The sequence below is a fragment of the Bombina bombina genome, chromosome 1 (assembly GCF_027579735.1).
Source record: "Bombina bombina isolate aBomBom1 chromosome 1, aBomBom1.pri, whole genome shotgun sequence".
Lineage (NCBI taxonomy): Eukaryota > Metazoa > Chordata > Amphibia > Anura > Bombinatoridae > Bombina > Bombina bombina.
Window position 1 is genome coordinate 1,111,564,339 of NC_069499.1, and position 22,254 is coordinate 1,111,586,592.

The following is a 22,254-nucleotide window of genomic DNA, read 5'->3' on the forward strand; positions in this document are numbered from 1 at the left end:
CCAACACCTGGTTCAATGACCGTGGGATTACTGTGCTTGATTGACCAGCAAACTCGCCTGACCTGAACCCCTTAGAGAATCTATGGGGCATTGCCAAGAGAAAGATGAGAGACATGAGACCGAACAATGCAGAAGAGCTGAAGGCTGCTACTGAAGCATCCTGGTCTTCCATAACACTTCAGCAGTGCCACAGGCTGATAGCTTCCATGCCACACCGCATTGAGGCAGTAATTGCTGCAAAAGGGGCCCAAACCAAGTACTGAGTACATACAGTATGCATGCTTATACTTTTCAGAAGTCCGATATTGTTCTACTGGTATTTACAATCCTTGTTTTATTGATTGCATGTAATGTTCTAATTTCTTTCATGTAATTAGCAAGAGTCCATGAGCTTGTGACGTATGGGATATACATTCCTACCAGGCGGGGCAAAGTTTCCCAAACCTTAAAATGCCTATAAATACACCCCTCACCACACCCACAATTCAGTTTTTACAAACTTTGCCTCCAATGGAGGTGGTGAAGTAAGTTTGTGCTAGATTCTACGTTGATATGCGCTCCGCAGCAAGTTGGAGCCCGGTTTTCCTCTCAGCGTGCAGTGAATGTCAGAGGGATGTGAGGAGAGTATTGCCTATTTGAATGCAGTGATCTCCTTCTAAGGGGTCTATTTCATAGGTTCTCTGTTATCGGTCGTAGAGATTCATCTCTTACCTCCCTTTTCAGATCGACGATATACTCTTATATATACCATTACCTCTGCTGATTCTCGTTTCAGTACTGGTTTGGCTATCTGCTATATGTAGATGAGTGTCCTGGGGTAAGTAAGTCTTATTTTCTGTGACACTCCTAGCTATGGTTGGGCACTTTGTTTATAAAGTTCAAAATATATGTATTCAAACATTTATTTGCCTTGACTCAGAATGTTCAACTTTCCTTATTTTTCAGACAGTCAGTTTCATATTTGGGATAATGCATTTTAATGTAACATTTTTTACCTTAAAATTTGACTTTTTCCCTGTGGGCTGTTAGGCTCGCGGGGGCTGAAAATGCTTCATTTTATTGCGTCATTCTTGGCGCGGACTTTTTTGGCGCAAAAATTCTATTTCCGTTTCCGGCGTCATACGTGTCGCCGGAAGTTGCGTCATTCTTTGACGTTATTTTGCGCCAAAAATGTCGGCGTTCCGGATGTGGCGTCATTTTTGGCGCCAAATAATGTGGGCGTCTTATTTGGCGCGAAAAAATATGGGCGTCACTTTTGTCTCCACATTATTTAAGTCTCATTTTTTATTGCTTCTGGTTGCTAGAAGCTTGTTCTTTGGCATTTTTTCCCATTCCTGAAACTGTCATTTAAGGAATTTGATCAATTTTGCTTTATATGTTGTTTTTTTCTTTTACATATTGCAAGATGTTCCACGTTGCAACTGAGTCAGAAGATACTTCAGGAAAATCACTGCACAGTGCTGGAGCTACCAAGCTAAGTGTATCTGCTATAAACTTTTGGTATCTGTTTCTCCAGCTGTTATTTGTATTGCATGTCATGTCAAACTTATTAATGCAGATAAAATTTCCTTTAGTACTGTTACATTACCTGTTGCTGTTCCGTCAACATCTAATTTTCAGAGTGTTCCTGATAACATAAGAGATTTTATTTTTTAAATCCATTAAGAAGGCTATGTCTGTTATTTCTCCTTCTAGTATACATAAAAGTCTTTTAAAACTTCTCTTTTTTCAGATGAATTTTTAAATGAACATCATCATTCTGATACTGATAATGGTTCTTCTGGTTCAGAGGTTTCTGTCTCAGAGGTTGATGCTGATAAATCTTTGTATTTGTTCAAGATGGAATTTATTCGTTCTTTACTTAAAGAAGTGTTATTTGCATTAGAAATAGAGGATTCTGGTCCTCTTGATACTAAATGTAAACGTTTAAATAAGGTTTTTAAATCTCCTGTAGTTATTCCAGAAGTGTTTTATCTCCCTGATGCTATTTCTGAAGTAATTTCCAGGGAATGGAATAATTTGGGTCATTTATTTACTCCTTCTAGACGTTTAAGCAAATTATATCCTGTGCCATCTGACAGATTAGAGTTTTTTGGGACAAAAATCCCTAAGGTTATGGGGCTGTCTCTACTCCTGCTAATGTACTACTATTCCTACGGCAGATAGTACTTCATTTAAGGATCCTTTAGATAGGAAAATTGAATCCTTTCTAAGAAAAGCTTACTTATGTTCAGGTAATCTTCTTAGACCTGCTATATTTTTAGCGGATGTTGCTGCAGCTTCAACTTTTTGGTTAGAAGCTTTAGCGCAACAAGTAACAGATCATAATTTTATAGCATTATTATTATTCTATAACATGCTAATAATTTTATTGGTGATACCATCTTTTGATATCATTAGAGTTGATGTCAGGTATATGTCTCTAGCTATTTTAGCTAGAAAAGTTTATGGATTAAACTTGGAATGCTGACATGTCTTCTAAGTCAACTTTGCTTTCCCTTTCTTTCCAGGGTAAATAATCGTTTTCGTTCCTTTCCTCACAAGGAACAAAAGCCTGATCCTTCATCCTCAGGAGCGGTATCAGTTTGGAAACTATTTCCAGTTTGGAATATATCCAAGCCTTATAGAAACCTATAGCCAGCTTCTAAGTACCTATGAAGGTGCGGCCCTTATTCCAGCTCAGCTGGTATGGGGCAGATTACGTTTTCTTCAAAGAAATTTGGATCAATTCCGTTCTTAATCTCTGGTTTCAGAAAGGTACAGAATTGGCTTCAAGTTAAGGCCTCCTGCTAAGAGATTCTTTTCTTTCCCGTGTCCCAGTTAACACAGCAAAGGCTCAGCATTTCTGAAATGTGTTTCAGATCTAGAGTTGGCTGGAGTATTTATGCCAGTTCTGGAACAGGGGCTGGGGTTTTATTTTATCTCTTCATTGTACCAAAGAAGGTCAATTCCTTCAGACCAGTTCCGGATCTATCATTATTGAATCGTTATGTTAGGATACCAACATTCAAGATGGTTACTGTAGGACTATCCTGCCTTTTGTTTAGCAAGGGCATTATATGTCTACAATAGATTTACAGGATGTGTATCTGCATATTCCGATTCATCCAGATCACTTTTAGTGTCTGAGATTCTCTTTTTAGACAAGCATTACCAGTTTTGTGGCTCTACCGTTTAGCCTAGCCTCAGTTCCAAGAATTTTTTTCAAAGGTTCTCGGTGCCCTTCTTTCTGTAATCAGAGAATAGGGTTTTGGTATTTCCTTATTTGGACGATATCTTGGTACTTGCTCAGTCTTCTCATTTTCGAAGAATCTCATACGAATCGACTTGTGTTGTTTCTTCAAGTTCATGGTTGGAGGATCAATTTACCAATCAGTTCATTGATTCCTCAGACAAGGGTAACCTTTTTAGGTTTCTAGATAAATTCAGTGTCTATGACTCTGTCCTTGTCAGACAAGAGAAGTTTAACATTGATATCAGCTTGTCAAAACCTTCAGTCACAATCATTCCCTTTGGTAGCCTTATGCATGGAAATGTTGGGTCTTAGGACTGCCGCATCAGATGCGATCTCCTTTGCTCGTTTTCACATGCGACCTCTTCAGCTCTGTATGCTGAACCAATGGTGCAGGGATTACTCAAAGATATCTCAATTAATATCTTTAAACCGATTTTTCAACACTCTCTGTCATGGTGGACAGATCACCATCGTTTAGTTCAGGGGGCTTCTTTGTTCTTCCGACCTGGACTATAATCTCAACAGATGCAAGTCTTTCAGGTTGGGGAGCTGTGTGGGGGTATCTGATGGCACAAGGGGTTTGGGAATCTCAGGAGGTGAGATTTCCGATCAATATTTTGGAACTCCGTGCAATTTTCAGAGCTCTTCAGTCTTGGCCTCTTCTGAAGAGAGAGTTGTTCATTTGTTTTCAGATAGACAATGTCACAACTGTGGCATACATCAATCATCAAGGAGGGACTCACAGTCCTCTGGCTATGAAAGAAGTATCTCGAATTTTGGTTTGGGCGGAATCCAGCTCCTGTCTAATCTCTGCGGTTCATATCCCAGGTATGGACAATTGGAAAGCGGATTATCTCAGTCGCCAAACGTTGCATCCGGGCGAATGGTCTCTTCACCCAGAGGTATTTCTTCAGATTGTTCAAATGTGGGAACTTCCAGAAATAGATCTGATGGCTTCTCATCTAAACAAGAAACTTCCCAGGTATCTGTCCAGATCCCGGGATCCTCAGGCGGAGGCAGTGGATGCATTATCACTTCCTTGGAAGTATCATCCTGCCTATATCTTTCCGCCTCTAGTTCTTCTTCCAAGAGTAATCTCCAAGATTCTGAAGGAATGCTCATTTGTTCTGCTGGTAGCTCCGGCATGGCCTCACAGGTTTTGGTATGCGGATCTTGTCCGGATGGCCTCTTGCCAACCGTGGACTCTTCCGTTAAGACCAGACCTTTTGTCTCAAGGTCCTTTTTCCATCAGGATCTGAAATCCTTAAATTTAAAGGTATGGAGATTGAACGCTTGATTCTTGGTCAAAGAGGTTTCTCTGACTCTGTGATTAATACTATGTTACAGGCTCGTAAATCTGTATCCAGAGAGATATATTATAGAGTCTGGAAGACTTATATTTCTTGGTGTCTTTCTCATCATTTTTCTTGGCATTCTTTTAGAATACCGAGAATATTACAGTTTCTTCAGGATGGTTTAGATAAGGGTTTGTCCGCAAGTTCCTTGAAAGGTCAAATCTCTGCTCTTTCTGTTCTTTTTCACAGAAAGATTGCTATTCTTCCTGATATTCATTGTTTTGTACAAGCTTTGGTTCGTATAAAGCCTGTCATTAAGTCAATTTCTCCTCCTTGGAGTTTGAATTTGGTTCTGGGGGCTCTTCAAGCTCCTCCATTTGAACCTATGCATTCATTGGATATTAAATTACTTTCTTGGAAAGTTTTGTTCCTTTTGGCCATCTCTTCTGTCAGAAGAGTTTCTGAATTATCTGCTCTTTCTTGTGAGTCTCCTTTTCTGATTTTTCATCAGGATAAGGCGGTGTTGCGAACTTCTTTTGAATTTTTACCTAAGTTGTGAATCCAACAACATTAGTAGAGACATTGTGGTTCCTTCATTATGTCTTAATCCTAAGAATTCTAAGGAGAAATCGTTGCATTCTTTGGATGTTATTAGAGCTTTGTAATATTATGTTGAAGCTACTAAGTCTTTCCGAAAGACTTCTAGTTTATTTGTTATCTTTTCCGGTTTTAGAAAGGCCAGAAAACTTCTGCCATTTCTTTGGCATCTTGGTTGAAATCTTTAATTCATCTTGCCTATGTTGAGTAGGGTAAGACTCCGCCTCATAGGATTACAGCTCATTCTACTAGGTCAGTTTCTACTTCCTAGGCGTTTAGGAATGAAGCTTCGGTTGATCAGATTTGCAAAGCGGCAACTTGGTCCTCTTTGCATACTTTTACCAAATTCTACCATTTTGTTGTATTTTCTTCTTCTGAAGCAGTTTTTGGTAGAAAAGTACTTCAGGCAGCGGTTTCAGTTTGAATCTTCTGCTTATGTTTTTTATTAAACTTTATTTTGGGTGTGGATTATTTTCAGCAGGAATTGGCTGTCTTTATTTTATCCCTCCCTCTCTAGTGACTCTTGTGTGGAAAGATCCACATCTTGGGTAGTCATTATCCCATACGTCACTAGCTCATGGACTCTTGCTAATTACATGAAAGAAAACATAATTTATGTAAGAACTTACCTGATAAATTCATTTCTTTCATATTAGCAAGAGTCCATGAGGCCCGCCCTTTTTTTGTGGTGGTTATGATTTTTTTGTATAAAGCACAATTATTCCAATTCCTTATTTTATATGCTTTCGCACTTTTTTCTTATCACCCCACTTCTTGGCTATTCGTTAAACTGAATTGTGGGTGTGGTGAGGGGTGTATTTATAGGCATTTTAAGGTTTGGGAAACTTTGCCCCTCCTGGTAGGAATGTATATCCCATACGTCACTAGCTCATGGACTCTTGCTAATATGAAAGAAATGAATTTATCAGGTAAGTTCTTACATAAATTATGTTTTTCTGAGATTGTGGATTTGGGGTTTTCATGAGCTGTAAGCCATAATCATCACAATTATGAACTATCTTGCTTTGCATGTAATGAGTCTATCTCATATATTAGTTTTACCTTTTAAGTTGCATTAGTGAAATAAATGAACTTTTTGCACGATATTCTAATTTTCACCTGTATATAGCAGTGTAACTGTATAGTGAGGTATTACTGCTGTAGGTATATAGTATGTATAGTGGGGGTTTGTTGCTGTGTGTATATAGCAGTGTAACTGTGTATAGTGAGGTATTACTGCTGTGGGTATATAGTATGTATAGTGGGGGTTTGTTAATGTGTGTATATAGCAGTGTAACTGTGTATAGTGAGGTATTACTGCTGTGGGTATATAGTATGTATAGTGGGGGTTTGTTGCTGTGTGTATATAGCAGTGTAACCGTGTATAGTGAGGTATTACTGCTGTGGGTATATAGTATGTATATTGGGTGTCTGTTGCTGTGTATAGTGCACACTTTCTGTTCTATCTAATGATATGTTTGTACTTGAGTCTTAGCATCTCATCCTACCAGTTTACAAGATATTGTGGTAACTACTTTGAATAGTTTCCTATTCTCTGTCCTTGTAGTCTTGTAGCTCTTTCAGATCCTGCATTGACTGAGTCTTTTGTACATTATGTCTGTCCCACAGATCACCAAATCCTGACTTACTATATACATTTTAAACAAAATAAATAAATACAATAGGGTTGGAGAAAGACTGGTAAATAACTTGATTTGAAATTGAAGAGTGACAGAAGACACAGTGAGCAGTTTGTTCAACTCGTGCTTCATTGTGAAACCCATGTGGCACGTTACTCTGTATACTGCATAGTGCTTTATCCAGTGCTGACCACTTGTTGTTTAGCAATTGTTCTCCCTGAGAGTTTATAGAGATATAAAGCCCCTTGTTGCTTTATTTCTGCAATATTTAAAGTCTGCAAAAAAAATGGATCAGCCAGTTAGCACAGGACAATTGCAAACAGTCTCATATTTTTATTATCGCCAGTTGTAAAGCGCTGCCAAATTCTAAACAATATCTGATGGACAGTTGCAGCCCTCTCCATCTGCAGATCTGCAGCTACTAATGTTATTTCCCACATATTAAACTGTAAGCATAATTATGCTCTACTAAACACAGGTTCCCTAACCTAAATCATCCTGAATATAAGTAATCGTGATGCTTCACTGGTTTATGTGCTTTACATACGGCTTGTTTGTGGTATTGTTGATAATATTGCTTGTTTTTGTTTGCACTATATGGACCTATTTAATTTCTCTTCCCTCTATGCAGACCCCTGTGGCCCAGAGGGATGGGGCCTGTCCAATTAATTCTCCCCCTCTGGATGAGTCTTTATCATGGATTGGTCCCAGGACACTGGTCATCAGGAAGACCCGGCAAGGGTTCGGGTTCACTCTCCGTCACTTTATAGTTTACCCACCGGAGTCTGCTGTGCTCTCTACACACCAGGTACCCATGCACAGTTGTGTCCCCTAACTTTTTGCTGTACCTCTTTATAATGAGCTTTGGTTCTTTCTCCTCAACTTTAGATTTATTCTTTTTGACCCTCAGCCAGTGGCGGTTCTAGACAAATTTTACGGGGGGTCAAGGTGGGGCCAGTGTTTAAAGGGACACTGAACCCATTTTTTTCCGTGATTTAGATAGAGCAGGCAATTTTAAGCAACTTTCTAATTTACTCCTATTATCAATTTTTATTCGTTCTCTTGCTATCTTTATTTGAAAAAGAAGGCATCTAAACTTTTTTTGGGTTCAGAACTCTGGACAGCAGTTTTTGATTGGTGGATGAATTTATCCACCAATCAGCAAGGACAACCTAGGTTGTTCACCAAAAATGGGCCGGCATCTAAACTTACATTCTTGCATTTCAAATAAAGATACCAAGAGAATGAATAAAAATTGATAATAGGAGTAAATTAGAAAGTTGCTTAAAATGTCATGCTCTATCTGAATCACGAAAGAAAAAATTTGTGTTCAGTGTCCCTTTAATTAGAGGGGCACATTAAAAAACGGAAACAAACTACTAGAAGAAGAAAAACAACGTAGAGGCATACGCCTCATTTCACAAGTAACCATCCCTTCCTACTTAACACGGGCAGATACTGTTGATTACTTTACTCAATAAATGTATTATTTATCGAAATGCAGTTTTAAATACTGGACATTTAACTGTCCATTATTTCTGTGAAGATTTTACTGGACAGCTGGCAACCCTAGCATCATATTGAGCTATCCGAACATAGGAACAGCATGCAAGCACCTCAAATCAGTCTTTAGAATGTTTTATGGGCATAAAATTTTTTTTTTGTGGGCATACCCACCCATGCAGCCTTCAGAATATATTTTTTCTTCATAAATGGAAAGAGTCCACAGCTGCATTCATTACTTTGGGAAATAAGAACCTGGCAACCAGGAGGAGGCAAGGACACCCCAGCCAAAAGCTTAAATACCCCCCATCCCCCAGTCATTCTGTGCCTTTGGTCCCAGGAGGTTGGCAGAGAGGTGTCAGAAGTTGTTTTTTGTCTCTTATGGAGGGTAGTACTCTAAGACATGGGATGGGAGTTTTAAGTAATCCTGGCAGTCTCTCAGTGAGGGCTTGGATGAAAGTTAGAGTCCGTAGATGCACGAAGAGTTTTTCTACGAAACCATCCCGACTCATATTAACAACTCCACAAGCAATCGGCGTTGACAAACTTCACTTTGCTGCCTGCTATCTTCTCTCAAGTCCATGGCGGGGTCGATGCTACTATCTGTTACACTTGAAGGGTAGTGTTCCTGTTCCACAGCGTAGATTCCAGAAAGGTTGTTTCATTTTACTTCTTCATGAATGTACTGTAACTCATTTGTTCCTGCGAACTTACATTATTATTATTATTATTATTCTTTATTTAGAAAGCGCCAACAGATTCTGCAGCGCTGCCCATGGGTACAAGGATAACAGTACAATGGAGAAACAATACGATAAGACAAAATTTTACAGACAAAAACAGGGGGAATTGAGGGCCCTATTCCTGTGGGAACTTACAATCTAGATGGGTAGGATGAGAAACAGGAGGTGGGGACTGCAAAGGTGAGAATGATATTAGTGAGGAGATAGAGGGCAGCTATTAGTTAAGTGAAGTTAGTATGTTAATAAGTAGGGTGATAAGCTTCCCTGAACAGAAAGGTCTTTAGAGAACATTTAAAGGAGGAGAGGTTAGGGGCAAGTCTGACAGCACGAGGAAGTGCATTCCAGAGGGTTGGTGCCGCACAAGAGAAGTCCTGTAGTCTAGCATGAGAGGAGGTGATGGTAGAGGACGTAAGAAGCAGGTCATTGTTGGATCTTAGGGGGCGGGCAGGAGTGTATTTGTTGATAAGTGAGGACAGGTAGGGTGGGGCAGCATTCGTGAGGGCTTTGTAGGTCAGGGTGAGAATTTTGAATTTAACTCTGTTGTGAATGGGGAACCAGTGAAGGGGCTCACAGAGAGGTGCAGCAGAAACAGAGCGTAAAGAGGGGTGGATTGGAGGGGAGAGAGGTGGGAGAGAGGGAGGCCAGTTAGTAAGTTGTTACAGTAGTCAAGTTGGGAAATTACCAGGGAGTGGCTTAGCTGTTTAGTAGTTTCAGCACTTAGAAACGGACGAATTTTGGAGATATTGCGTAGGTGGTTGCGGCAGGATGAAGAGAGCAATTGGATGTGGGAAATGAAGGACAGATTTGAGTCAAGCGTGACTCCAAGGCAGTGGACTTGGGGTGATGGGGAGATAGTGGTGCCGCCAACAGTGATGGAAAAATTAGAAACTGGAGTAGAGTTAGAGGGGGGAATTAGAAGAAGTTCGGTCTTGGACATGTTTATACTTAGGTGGTGAGAGGCCATCCAGGAGGAAATGCTTGATAAGCAGTCGCTGATGTGAGTGAAGGAGAGAGTGCAGGGGTGGAAAGGTAGATCTGGGTATCGTCCGCATAGAGATGATAGCTGAAGCCATAGCTGTTGATAAGTTTACCCAGTGAAGAAGTGTAAATAGAGAAGAGTAGAGGACCCAGGACAGAGCCTTGAGGTACTCCAACAGACAGAGGAAAAAGAGAGGAGGAGTACCAGCAGAAGAGACGGAGAAGGATCTGTTTGAGAGAGAAGAGTGAATCAAGGAGAGGGCAGTGTCACAGACCCCAAGAGAGGTCTCAGTGGGACTCCTTTAGTATCTTGGAATCGAGGGTTAATATCTCCTGAGGGGGACTATTGAACAGGTTTTTTTTTAATCATGTTTGTTATGTGATTCAATCTGCTTATGTGTAGTGTTAACTGGGCTCATAGCTTTTGGAACATAACAGCCTTTTGGAAGTGACGCGACCTTTATTTTAGGAGAGCTTTTTTTGGACTGTACGGTTCACCTTGTGACTGGGCGTGTTTACATTCTTGTTTTGCATTTCCGCATTCCTGACTGTGTGGCGACGGAGAAATCTAGTCCGCTCGTGTCTGGTTCATAGGAGGTGGTGAGTGCCCCAGCCATTGTTGGTGTCAGGTGCTGTTCAAATTATTTTCTATGTAGTCCATCTTTTGGTATCCTTTATCCAACTATGTGGAGGATTCTGATGTTGAGATTGTTCAACTTTCTGATTCAGATTATTCGTCCTGTGAAAAATGCGAATTGGCCCGTTGACTCAGGTCACTCAGTTATGTTCTGTAGGCCGTTCTTCAGTGCCTTGTTACTTGGGCTCGGGGATTCAAGGGACTGCTAAGCCATCCGCCTTGAGGGGCCCTGTCCTCAAAGTGGCGAGTTCCCTACTGCTCCCTACTACTACACATGTGGGTAACCCTGGTTATGTTTATCCCTCCTCGAAGGGTGGATTGTTCCCACCGAAATTTGTAGCATGTTTTTGCTCATCTACGAAGTCCAGGTGTTTATTTGTGATTGTGCTCGTGCCCTATTGTCCCGGGTCTCTCGGCCATGGGAGGGCATGTGCAGTTCCCTGCGGGTGTAACTGTTCCTGAGGGTTGTGCCTTTCGTTACAGGCTGGCTCGCCTCGTGTTCTACTTAGACACGTTTTTGAGTTGTTAGGGGACCCTATACTTAATGGCTATAGGACTCCTCAGTCTTCTACTTCTACTTCGAATGGCTCACCTCATTAGACATGAGGGGATGACGTAATCTCCTTTTAGTATTGTTATCGAGATCCTGCCCAGTTTTGTGGAAGGACAGGGTTTCCGTTAGGCTGGTCCTGTGGGTATTTCTGTTCTTCTTAGGCGTTAACCTTCGGGTTTCCTCTCATTTAATTTTATCCGGTTAGGATGAATTTAATTTTTTACTTTTATGTTTCCTTACTCTGGGGTCGATATTTGCTGTTTACTTCTGCGGAAGTTTGTTTGGAACACGTTCGTCCCATGTTTGTCTGTTTTTTCTTCCTCCCTCTCTGAGGACGGATTTAGGCAGCTTGACACTTATGACCCTGGTTGCAGACTGGTCCTGCTTAGGTTCAGATCTGCTGTCTCGCGACGTATTCAGACACGTGGCGCCTGTTCTACCTGGCTGGTCAGGTTGAGGCGCCGAGTGCTCTCATTTTTATTTGTGTTTCCTGTTATTTTATTTTACAAGTTTCAGCTATGCTTCTTGAGTGGACTTGCGGGTCCGTGCGGCTCACGGGAATGTTTCATCCTTAATAGCCGTCTATCTGGTGACTGGGTCAGTGAATTTCCGCTACGTCACTCTGTTGCTTCCGATATCCTCGGGACCTAGAGTATTCCTTCCCACTTGGTTGGAAGGTGGAGGGTTTTTTTCCGCAGGTCTGGACGGTTTTGCCTTTCAAGGCTCTGAGAATTGCCCTTCTTAGGACTTGTTCCTTTAGTGGTTCTCTTCTCCATTGAGACCTTTTTGGACTATGTCTGTTTCTCCTTCTGGATCGGGTCACCTTCTGGGGACCTGGATTTCCCTTCGGGAGTTGGTTGTTCCATTTTAGGGACATTAGACAGTGTGGTGTCTCTGGGCTCCGTTTAGGGGTACCTTCCCGGAGTTGGGAATAGTCTGCATCTCCTTCTTGGGTAGAAGATGTCCTAGTGGCCTTTCCACTCATATGGTTCAGGTATTGCCGTCTATTGTGGCATCTCTACCCATGTTTTCTGTCCTCTGATTTCGCATCTGAGGTGATATGGAGACTTGCTGTGCTCTGTTTGGGTGACTTGTCCTCACTGTTCCCCTTGTTCTTGGAAGTTTGGGGTGTTGTTTGGATGCCTGCTAGACTCTAGAGTCTTTATATGGCCTTTGTGAGACTTTAGCTCTTTGAAATGGGCTCCTGCAAGGGGTGGTCTCTTCCCTTTGGGTCGGGACTTGCAAGGGATTCTTGCTCTTGTTTTCCGGGATAATCTGGATTTTCCCCTGTGGGTCTGTTTTCTATATCAGACGGGGTATTTATGTTCCTGGAATGTTGTTTATTATAAACATTTATGGGGCTTGGGCCTTCCTGTCCTGGTTCTTCCGGTTGTCGAGTGTTTCACTTGGCGTTTTCACTTGTGGATCCTGCTGTGGGTTGTTACTGGACATTTATGATACTAGGGCTGGTTCGGGGTGCTCCAGTTTCCAGGGTAATTGGGCTTAGCCCTTGTTCTGGATGTTCTGTTTTAGAACTTGGCCAGATTTCCTGAGAGCCGGGACTCTTTGGGGCTTGCTTGTGTCGGACGATACGGTTCCCTTGGGACAGCCAACTGATGTAACCTGATGGTGTGCGTTGCTGCCTAGCAAGTGGAAGGTTTGCAGTTGTACAGCTGTAGCTATTGCGCCTTGAATGTGTGTTCGCAATCTGTTTTTTTAAGGGGTTCTTTCCGTGTTTGTCAGTGATGTGGCCTTGAGTTCTCTCGGTTCGGCCTACGGCTTCCTGTCTTATGGGCAGGTGCTATATCGATGCTCTCTTTTCAGGGGGCTAGTTTCCTATTTTGGGGGCCTCTCCTGTGTACGGGAGGTTGGAACCGATGTTTTACTGGTTCGGGGAACGGTTTTCTCTTTGAGTTGTTCCTTTCCATCTGGGGAGCTGCTGGCTCCACGTTGAGACTTTGGTTGGGTGGTTTCGCTGATCCTTATTGGGTCTAAAACCTATTCGACTGTCTCTAAGGAGGAGTTTTTGGGTTGGCACCAGAGCTCTGTTGGAATAGCTGTGTCCATTCTTACGCCCTCTTGGGGGCTGGTCTTGGGGTCTCTTTTGTTCCCCTGCTTTCAGATCTGCTGTCACTTGGACTGGTCTGGCTAGGTGTAGGATCTGAGATCTGTTGCTCATCCTCAGGTCTTGGGGGTGCCTGTGGGCCTTTTTTTGAGGTTCTGTGTTTCTCCCCTTTTTGAGATCTGTGAGTTGGTCTGGCGGCTTGGATTGCCTGGAGTGTGCCCTCTTTCTTGGAGGTTTGGCAATCTGATATTTTGTTCGGCTGCTCCTTCCTTACGGATGGTATTTTCTTTCGTGTCTTCCTACGGATGGCAGCATGTTACTGGACTCAGATGTTTACCTTCTGGGTTTGCTACCTGTATTATTTCTGTTTTCTCAGTATTTGGAGTTCTGACGGCTTGAGGACTTCATCTTCAGCTGTCTTTTTCGGTGCTGTTGCACAATGTTTGGGAGATGTTTTCTTCTCCTTGCTGATGCCCGGTTTTGAACCTCGTGGTTCTGCTTGGTCTTGGTGTCGCCTCACCTTGTTCTCAGGACCCATTTGGGTCTCTGTGGGCTTGGCTTACTTTTAAAGGGGTTTTTCCTTTATGGGAACTTGCTGTACCCTTTGGGTATCCCTGTGGTTCCTTCTTGTCCTCTCCCTTTTGGCTGTTACTACTGGTTCTAGTAAGGGTTGTGTGGGGACCGACTGCTGAGGGACGGTCTCTCCGAGAGGAGTGTTGGCTCAGTGAGTCTGCTTTTGCGTCTCTAGTTTGGCCTTTGGACTATATGCGGGTCAGTGTCCTTGGGGCCTTTTCCTTTCTATTTTTTTTCCGAGCTTCGGTCAAAGCGGGGTTTGGTTGGGTTGTGGTTTTTTTTCATGCCTGATGCCCTCAGAATGGGCGGCCTATTGTACCCTCCCGTTTTCACATTCAGTGTCCTCTATAGCTTGGGTATTGTTTTCCCAAAAGTAATGAATGCAGCTGTGGACTCTTTCCATTTATGAAGAAAAACTTAAATTATGCTTACATGATCATTTTCTTTTCTTTAGATGGAAAAAGTCCACAGCTCCCCGCCTGTTTTTTTCTGTGGGGCGTCTGTTATTTGTATTCTTCTGGCACCTTTTCACCCTGGTATTTCTTCTACTGTTCCTTGTTCCTCAGCAGAATGACTGGGGGATGAGGGAAGTGGGAGGAGTATTTAAGCCTTTGGCTGGGGTGTGTCTGCCTCCTGCTGGTGGCCAGGTTCTTATTTCCCAAAAGTAATGAATGCAGCTGTGGACTCTCTCCATCTGAAGAAAAGAAAATTATCAGGTAAGCATAAGTTAAGTTTTCATGGGCATACAATTGAGACCTGGAGGTAATTATGTTATACTAATCCACTTCAGGCTTCAGTGTATAAGGTGTAAGGGTATAAAGGAATAACCTGTTGGAAATCATATTATAAAATCCCACTATTTACATAGTATATGGTATATAGGAATACATTGAGAGCAGATCACATAAACCTAAACCATTATTAATATTTTCTAGTAATATACTGTATAACCCCCTAGTTCAATATCTAGTCGGCAAAAAAAAACCCAACAAAACTGAAAACATTAATTGGAATGGTCCAAACTAAAACTTCTTGGAGAGAATAAAAATGAAAGATAAAAATGCATTGGATATATTTAAAATTAGTGAACTTAATTTAATTACTGTTTGGTTTCATCTGCAGTAGGTAGAGGGGAGGATCAGTCTGGCTTATAACATTGCTTCAGACAATTATACACGGAATGTTATTCAAAGGGTGACTGTATAATGGTCATATATTCATAATATTTTCTGACGCGGCTTATTTTGTTTATGAGGTAATATATTCCCTATAAGACACACAGATATACCATCCATAAACGCTAACTCACCCGGGTCACCCCTGTTTTACTGATACTCCCCTCACAGTGCGGGGTCTTCTCGCTGATGTGACGTCCCGCGCGTGATCACGTGACGTCTGACAGCATGCATAGATCAGTAAGCAAGCTGTGCCTGCTGTCTGCTAGACTAGTAGTCGTGACTCAGTCCTGCTCCAGCTGAGTAGCAGGCTAGAAGGGGTGCCCGTTGTGGGTGGAAGTCGAACACGGGCTGGGTAGGTTGGGTACAACCGGATTCGGCCTGGTCCGGATGTAAAAAACATAAAACACACTATGAATCCTGTTAAGAGCTATGTCCATTTTTTTTTATAGATATTACCGGGCAGCTCAGGGGGGGGGGGCAGGGACATTGTTACTGGCTTTTGTAGGCCCCCGTGTAGAACCACCACTGCCCTCACTGTGCATCATTTTCCACACATAATGACCACCTTTCCATAACTATACGGCACTCTCTTTGCACTATTTCCCTTTACTCTGATGCAAAAGAGTAACATTTATGCTCTATGTAAATTGTATACAAAATGCTTTAATTTGGCTTTAAAAAGACCATTTATTGGACAAAACATGCTCAGCTACTTCCTTTTCTTTCTTTATTTACTTTATTTGCCTACCCAACACGTCTGACTGGTGCTGAGTTTTCTGTTATTGGTTAGAAATACTTGTACTGTTGGGTTTTCCTTTGTCTGCATTTTCAGCTGGTGTGAGCGTCTCAATTTATTTGTATCTCCGTTAAACCAATTTGTTAAAGGGACACTCAGGTTTTATTAATATTTTCATGATTCTGATACAGCATGTAATTTTAAACAACTTTCCAATTTACTTCCATTAAAATAAATGTGCACAGTCTTTTATATTTACACTTTTTTGAGTCACCAGCTCCTACTGAGCATGTGCAAGATCTCAGACTATACGTATATGCATGTGTGATTGGCTGATTGCTATCACATGGTACAGGGGGAGTGGAAATATACATAACTTTGAAACTTGTTAGAATAAAATCTGCTACTCATTTGAAATTCAGAGTAAATGCTATTGTATTGTCTTGTTATCTTGCATTTAATAGTAATGCTGTTTACTCAGTATGCAAGGTTTAGGTTTTGTGCACAAAAACTTATTTTTTTTCCTTCTGGATTTTTACATTTTCGTATCTTTTAGTACCATAATATCCATGTGCATCAATATATCACTTCCTTCACTTTGGTACATTTTTTCCTCATAATCTATACTCATCTTCATGTTATATTACAACCCACAATTCCATGGTTATTAGTTTTGTACATTTCTAAATGTCTTTTCATAAGGGTTTATGAATTCTTCATTCCTTTCACTCCTGTAGCATCAGTTATCACTTTTCCATGGCCATTAGTTTTCTAGTTCTACTGCAATGTCAGTATTTTTAAATGACAAAACATCTGTACTCTCTGATCTCTGTACATTAATTCTGTGCTCTTTGTGACATCAATAGTCTCCTTTTTCTGAAAAGAGTATTTTGCATTCTGCAGTAGTTTGTACTTTCATGTTGTCTATAATCTCCAGTCCTTGTTATTCTGTACCCACTGTACATCAATACCCTCATATTACCAATACAACAGTTTCCTTAGCACTAGTTCCCTCCCTTTCCTTGTGCATCTAGCCCTTGTATGTGCTCCCTCCCTTCTGCCTGTGCATATAACCCCTGCATGTGTCCCCTCCCTTCTACCTGTGTATCTAACCCTTGCATGTGTCCCCTCCCTTCTCCCTGTGCATCTAGCCCTAGTATGTGTTTCCTCCCTTCTCCCTGTGCATCTAGCCCTTGTATGTGTTTCCTACCTTCCCCCTGTGCATCTAGCCCTTGTATGTGTTCCCTCCTTTCTCCCTGTGCATCTAGCCCTTGTATGTGTTTCCTCCCTTCCCCCTGTGCATCTAGCACTTGTATGTGTTTCCTCCCTTCTCCCTGTGCATCTAACCCTTGTATGTGTTTCCTCCCTTCTCCCTGTGCATCTAACCCTTGTATGTGTTCCCTCCTTTCTCCCTGTGCATCTAACCCTTGTATGTGTTTCCTCCCTTCTCCCTGTGCATCTAGCCCTTGTATGTGCTCCCTCCCTTCTCCCTGTGCATATAACCCCTGCATGTGTCCCCTCCCTTCTACCTGTGTATCTAACCCTTGCATGTGTCCCCTCCCTTCTCCCTGTGCATCTAGCCCTAGTATGTGTTTCCTCCCTTCTCCCTGTGCATCTAACCCTTGTATGTGTTTCCTCCCTTCTCCCTGTGCATCTAGCCCTTGTATGTGTTTCCTCCCTTCTCCCTGTGCATCTAGCCCTTGTATGTGTTTCCTCCCTTCTCCCTGTGCATCTAACCCTTGTATGTGTTTCCTCCCTTCTCCCTGTGCATCTAACCCTTTTATGTGTTCCCTCCCTTCTCCATGTGCATCTAGCCCTTGCATGTGTTTCCTCTCTTCTCCCTGTGCATCTAGCCCTTGCATGTGTTTCCTCTCTTCTCCCTGTGCATCTAGCCCTTGTATGTGTTTCCTCCCTTCTCCATGTGCATCTAGCCCTTGCATGTGTCCCCTCCCTTATCCCTGTGTATCTAACCCTTGCATGTGTCCCCTCCCCTCTCCCTGTGCATCTAGCCCTAGTATGTGTTCCCTCCCTTCTCTCTGTGCATCTAGCCCTAGTATGTGCTCCCTCCCTTCTCTCTTTGTATCTAACCCTTGCATGTGTCCCCTCCCTTCTCCCTGTGTATCTAGCCCTTGTATGTGTTCCCTCTCTTCTCCCTGTGAATCTAGCCCTAGTATGTGTTTCCTGCCTTCTCCATGTGCATCTAGGCCTTGTATGTGCCCCCTCCCTTCTCCATGTGCATCTAGCCCTTGCATGTGTTCCCTTGCTTCTCTCTGTGCATCTAGCCCTTGCATGTGTTCCCTCCCTTCTCCCTGTGCATCTAGGCCTTGTATGTGCTCCCTCCCTTCTCCCTGTGCATATATTCCTTGCATGTGTTGCCTCCCTTCTCCCTGTGTATTTAACCGTTGCATGTGTCCCCTGAGGACTCCCCTCCTTTCCCCTTGTGCATCTATCCCTTGTATGTGTTCCCTCCCTTCTCCCTGTGCATCTAGCCCTAGTATGTGCTCCCTTCCTTTCTTCCTGTGCATCTAGCCCTTGCATGTGTCCCCTCCCTTCTCCCTGTGCATCTAGCCCCCCCTTGTATGTGTTTCCTCCCTTCTCCCTGTGCATCTATCCCTTGTATGTGTTTCCTCCCTTCTCCCTGTGCATCTAGCCCTTGTATGTGCTCCCTCCCTCCTCCCTGTGCATCTAGCCCTTGCATGTGTTTCCCTCCCTTCTCCCTGTGCATCTAGCCCTTGCATGTGTTTCCTCCCTTCTCCCTGTGCATCTAGCCCTTGCATGCATTTCCTCCCTTCTCCCTGTGCATCTAGCCCTTGTATGTGTTTCCTCCCTTCTCCCTGTGCATCTAACCCTTGTATGTGTTTCCTCCCTTCTCCCTGTGCATCTAACCCTTTTATGTGTTCCCTTCCTTCTCCATGTGCATCTAGCCCTTGCATGTGTCCCCTCCCTTCTCCCTGTGCATCTAGCCCCCCCTTGTATGTGTTTCCTCCCTTCTCCCTGTGCATCTATCCCTTGTATGTGTTTCCTCCCTTCTCCCTGTGCATCTAGCCCTTGTATGTGCTCCCTCCCTCCTCCCTGTGCATCTAGCCCTTGCATGTGTTTCCCTCCCTTCTCCCTGTGCATCTAGCCCTTGCATGTGTTTCCTCCCTTCTCCCTGTGCATCTAGCCCTTGCATGCATTTCCTCCCTTCTCCCTGTGCATCTAGCCCTTGGATGTGTTTCCTCCCTTCTCCCTGTGCATCTAGCCCTTGTATGTGTTCCCTCCCTTCTCCATGTGCATCTAACCCTAGTATGTGCTCCCGTCCTTTCTTCCTGTGCATCTAGCCCTTGTATGTGTTACCTCCCTTCTCCCTGTGCATCTAGCACTTGTATGTGTTCCCTCCCTTCTCCCTGTACATCTAGCCCTTGCATGTGTTCCCTCCCTTCTTCCTGTGCATCTAGGCCTTGCATGTGCTCCCTCCCTTCTCCCTGTGAATCTAGCCCTTGTATGTGTTTCCTCCCTTCTCCCTGTGCATCTAGCCCTTGTATGTGTTTCCTCCCTTCTCCCTGTGCATCTAGCCCTTGTATGTGTTCCCTCCCTTCTCCATGTGCATCTAACCCTAGTATGTGCTCCCGTCCTTTCTTCCTGTGCATCTAGCCCTTGTATGTGTTACCTCCCTTCTCCCTGTGCATCTAGCACTTGAATGTGTTCCCTCCCTTCTCCCTGTGCATCTAGGCCTTGTATGTGTTTCCTCCCTTCTCCCTGTGCATCTAGCCCTTGTATGTGTTTCCTCCCTTCTCCCTGTGCATCTAGCCCTTGCACCTGTTTGTCTATCAGTTGCACATCTGTTGTCTAGCTGCTCCCCATGCATAAGTTCTCTCTACACCAGGGTTTGACAAATATATGTTATTTAACTTTGTCTGGCACTGCTGTACATTATGGGCAACCATGCTTGCCTAATTTTAGACATCTATGCTCTCAAGTCCCCAAATATTAGTACAATCCATCTTTTCTCTCTCCTCCCTAAGAAAGTTAAATCTTTATTTCTTTCACACCGGTGGTGAGACGCTACGATCCATTATTCCTGGGAATTACTCTTCCTTACCACTAGGAGTAGGCAAAGACTCCCAAACCCCTCCCACCTCACAGGTACCTCAATCTTGTCTTTGTCTCCACTGGAGTTGGTCAAAGAATGAAGATGTGCATTTGATTCTTAAGAGAGATGGGCTTTTAAACTATGTTGAGGGTCGTTTTCCCCTCAGAGTACAGTGTATATATGGGATATGATTTGTGACTCCTTTTTTTCACCTTATGGGAAATGTTGTCATAAACCTTTTAATAGTGTTTGCAGTGACTTGTCTCTGCTGATACGTTTCAGTAACTGGTTTGGCTATCTACTTTACTAGTAGATGAGTGTCTGTTGGTAAGTATCATATTTTTATTGATATGACACTCTGTAGCCTAGTTTGGGCATTGCTAATTTATATATTTATTTGATAATTTTTTTATAGCGTTGGGACAAAATCATTATATTTATTTTTTATTCCCTTTTATGTTTTTGGCGCTCACTGGATTTATACCGCTATGAGTGTTTAGTTTGTATTTTTATCGCATGCAGACCCAAAGCAGACTTGAGTCATCTTTTTTTCCCCACACGCTTAGGAGTGTTAATTTTTCCTGTGCTTTGGCTTTTGGGTCGGGGTGTCAGGTTAGTGCACGTATGCCTCATGTGACATTTTGGCGCTTATCTCCATTTTAACAGCTTAGTTTTTTGAGTGTGTCGTCCTATTCTGGTGAGCACTATCCAGGCTTCGGGTGTGGAGTCTACTTGTCTCCTGCTTTATTTTTGTTTCGGCTTAGCGCACCTTAGACCTGTAAGTGTTATTAAACTTCTTTTGAAAGGGATATTATTATTTATGCTTTAATAGAGCCTTCTGATTCTATCCCTAAATCTACCTTAGAAGCTGGGTCCTTTGGACACTTTCCTACCAATGTTAAAGGGACAGCCAAGTCCAAAAAAAATCTTTACAATTTACTTTTATCACCAATTTTGCTTTGTTCTCTTGGTATTCTTAGATGAAAGCTAAACCTAGGAAGGCTCATATGATTTCTAAGCCCTTAAAGCAGAGCTTTACAAACTTTTCATGTTGGTGACACACTTTTTAGACCTACATTATTTCGCGACACAGTAATTCAGTTGTACTAGCAAACAGGAGGTTAAACCAAGAGATATGGACACATACATAAATTATATAATAACTAAATGTATTTACAAGTAACAGTATGTATTTGCAAGAATTAAAAAAAAAAGTTTAATAACACCAATAACTACTTACTATTTTAATGGGATGTATGAGGTTGATGGGATGAACACAATTTCTGAATATTTGGTGGAATATTAGATAAAGACACTCACATTTCATCATCAAGCATTTTTAAGCTTCCACTTCCTATCCATATATCAAGAGCAGGAGCAGCAATGCACTACTGGGAGCTAGCTGCAAAAAAAACTCCACTGACATCTGACTTCAGCTCAGCGTTTAAGCTGCCGCCCTCAGAGCTCGGTGAGTCCGATTGACTACTGCCCATGCTGCAAACACACTGCTGTCCCACTCACTTACTACACATGCAGTCACGAGCCAATTAAGGAGACTACACGTGCAGTCAGGAGCCAATGTGCCGCCAAAGCAGCCAATGGGAATAGTTTCAGTTCCCACTGAGCTGTGCCAATAGGTTAAGTTGATCTGTGACCCCCTAGGTATCAATCATGAGTCAACCATGTGATATGCGTAGCAGGCAGGCGGAAAGTCAGAAACCCAAAAAAATGTAAAAAAAAATAAATAAAAAAATTGGTGCTGAAGCAGGGACACGCCTACACACTGCTGCCGACACACAGTTTGGAAAGCACTGCCTTAAAGGTTGCCTATTATCACATGCTTTATTATTTGCTTTTCATAACAGGGAAGAGCTAGTTCATCTCAGCCATATAGATAACATTGTGATCATGCCTGTGGCTTGTGGCAGGCACTGCACTAATTGGCTAAAATAGAAGTCAATAGATAATAAATAAAATGTCATGTGATCAGGGGGCTGTCCGAAGATGCTTAAATACAAGTTAATCACAGAGGTAAAAAGTATATTAATATAACAATGTTGGTTATGCAAAACTGGGGAATGAGTAATAAAGGGATTATCTATCTTTTTAAACAACAAAAATTCTGGTGTTGACTGTCCCTTTAAAAGCTGAAGTATCTCCTCCAGCGTATTTATGTGACTCTTGTTTAAACATGTTAATGCATTCTGACTAACCTAATGCTGCTTCTATGGGTATTACTGCTCTATAGATTTTTCTCCAGGTGTGAAAGTTCTCATCAAATCTACCATTTCTAGCAGCTCTCCCGCCTTCAAGTAAGTGCAAAAGGTCAGTTCAGAATATACCTTCTACTAGTGTTATGCCTTCTGAGGCTAGGGGTAGTCCTGTTGTGTCTTCAGAAGGATACGTTTCCCCTCGTCATGAGGAATCTTCTTCTGATGTTGAACCTGAT

The 22,254-nt window shown here is 42.5% G+C and overlaps 1 protein-coding gene across 2 annotated transcripts in view; it reads left to right on the plus strand.

Annotated features, from left to right (window-relative positions):
- ARHGAP23 (Rho GTPase activating protein 23) overlaps nucleotides 1-22,254 on the plus strand; it is a 289,496-nt gene that overhangs the window by 79,311 nt on the left and 187,931 nt on the right. For both annotated transcript variants that reach the window (XM_053697729.1, XM_053697720.1), the window contains exon 2: nucleotides 7,399-7,575. In XM_053697729.1, the coding sequence (XP_053553704.1) occupies nucleotides 7,399-7,575 (177 nt within the window). The remainder of the gene's footprint in view (nucleotides 1-7,398; nucleotides 7,576-22,254) is intronic.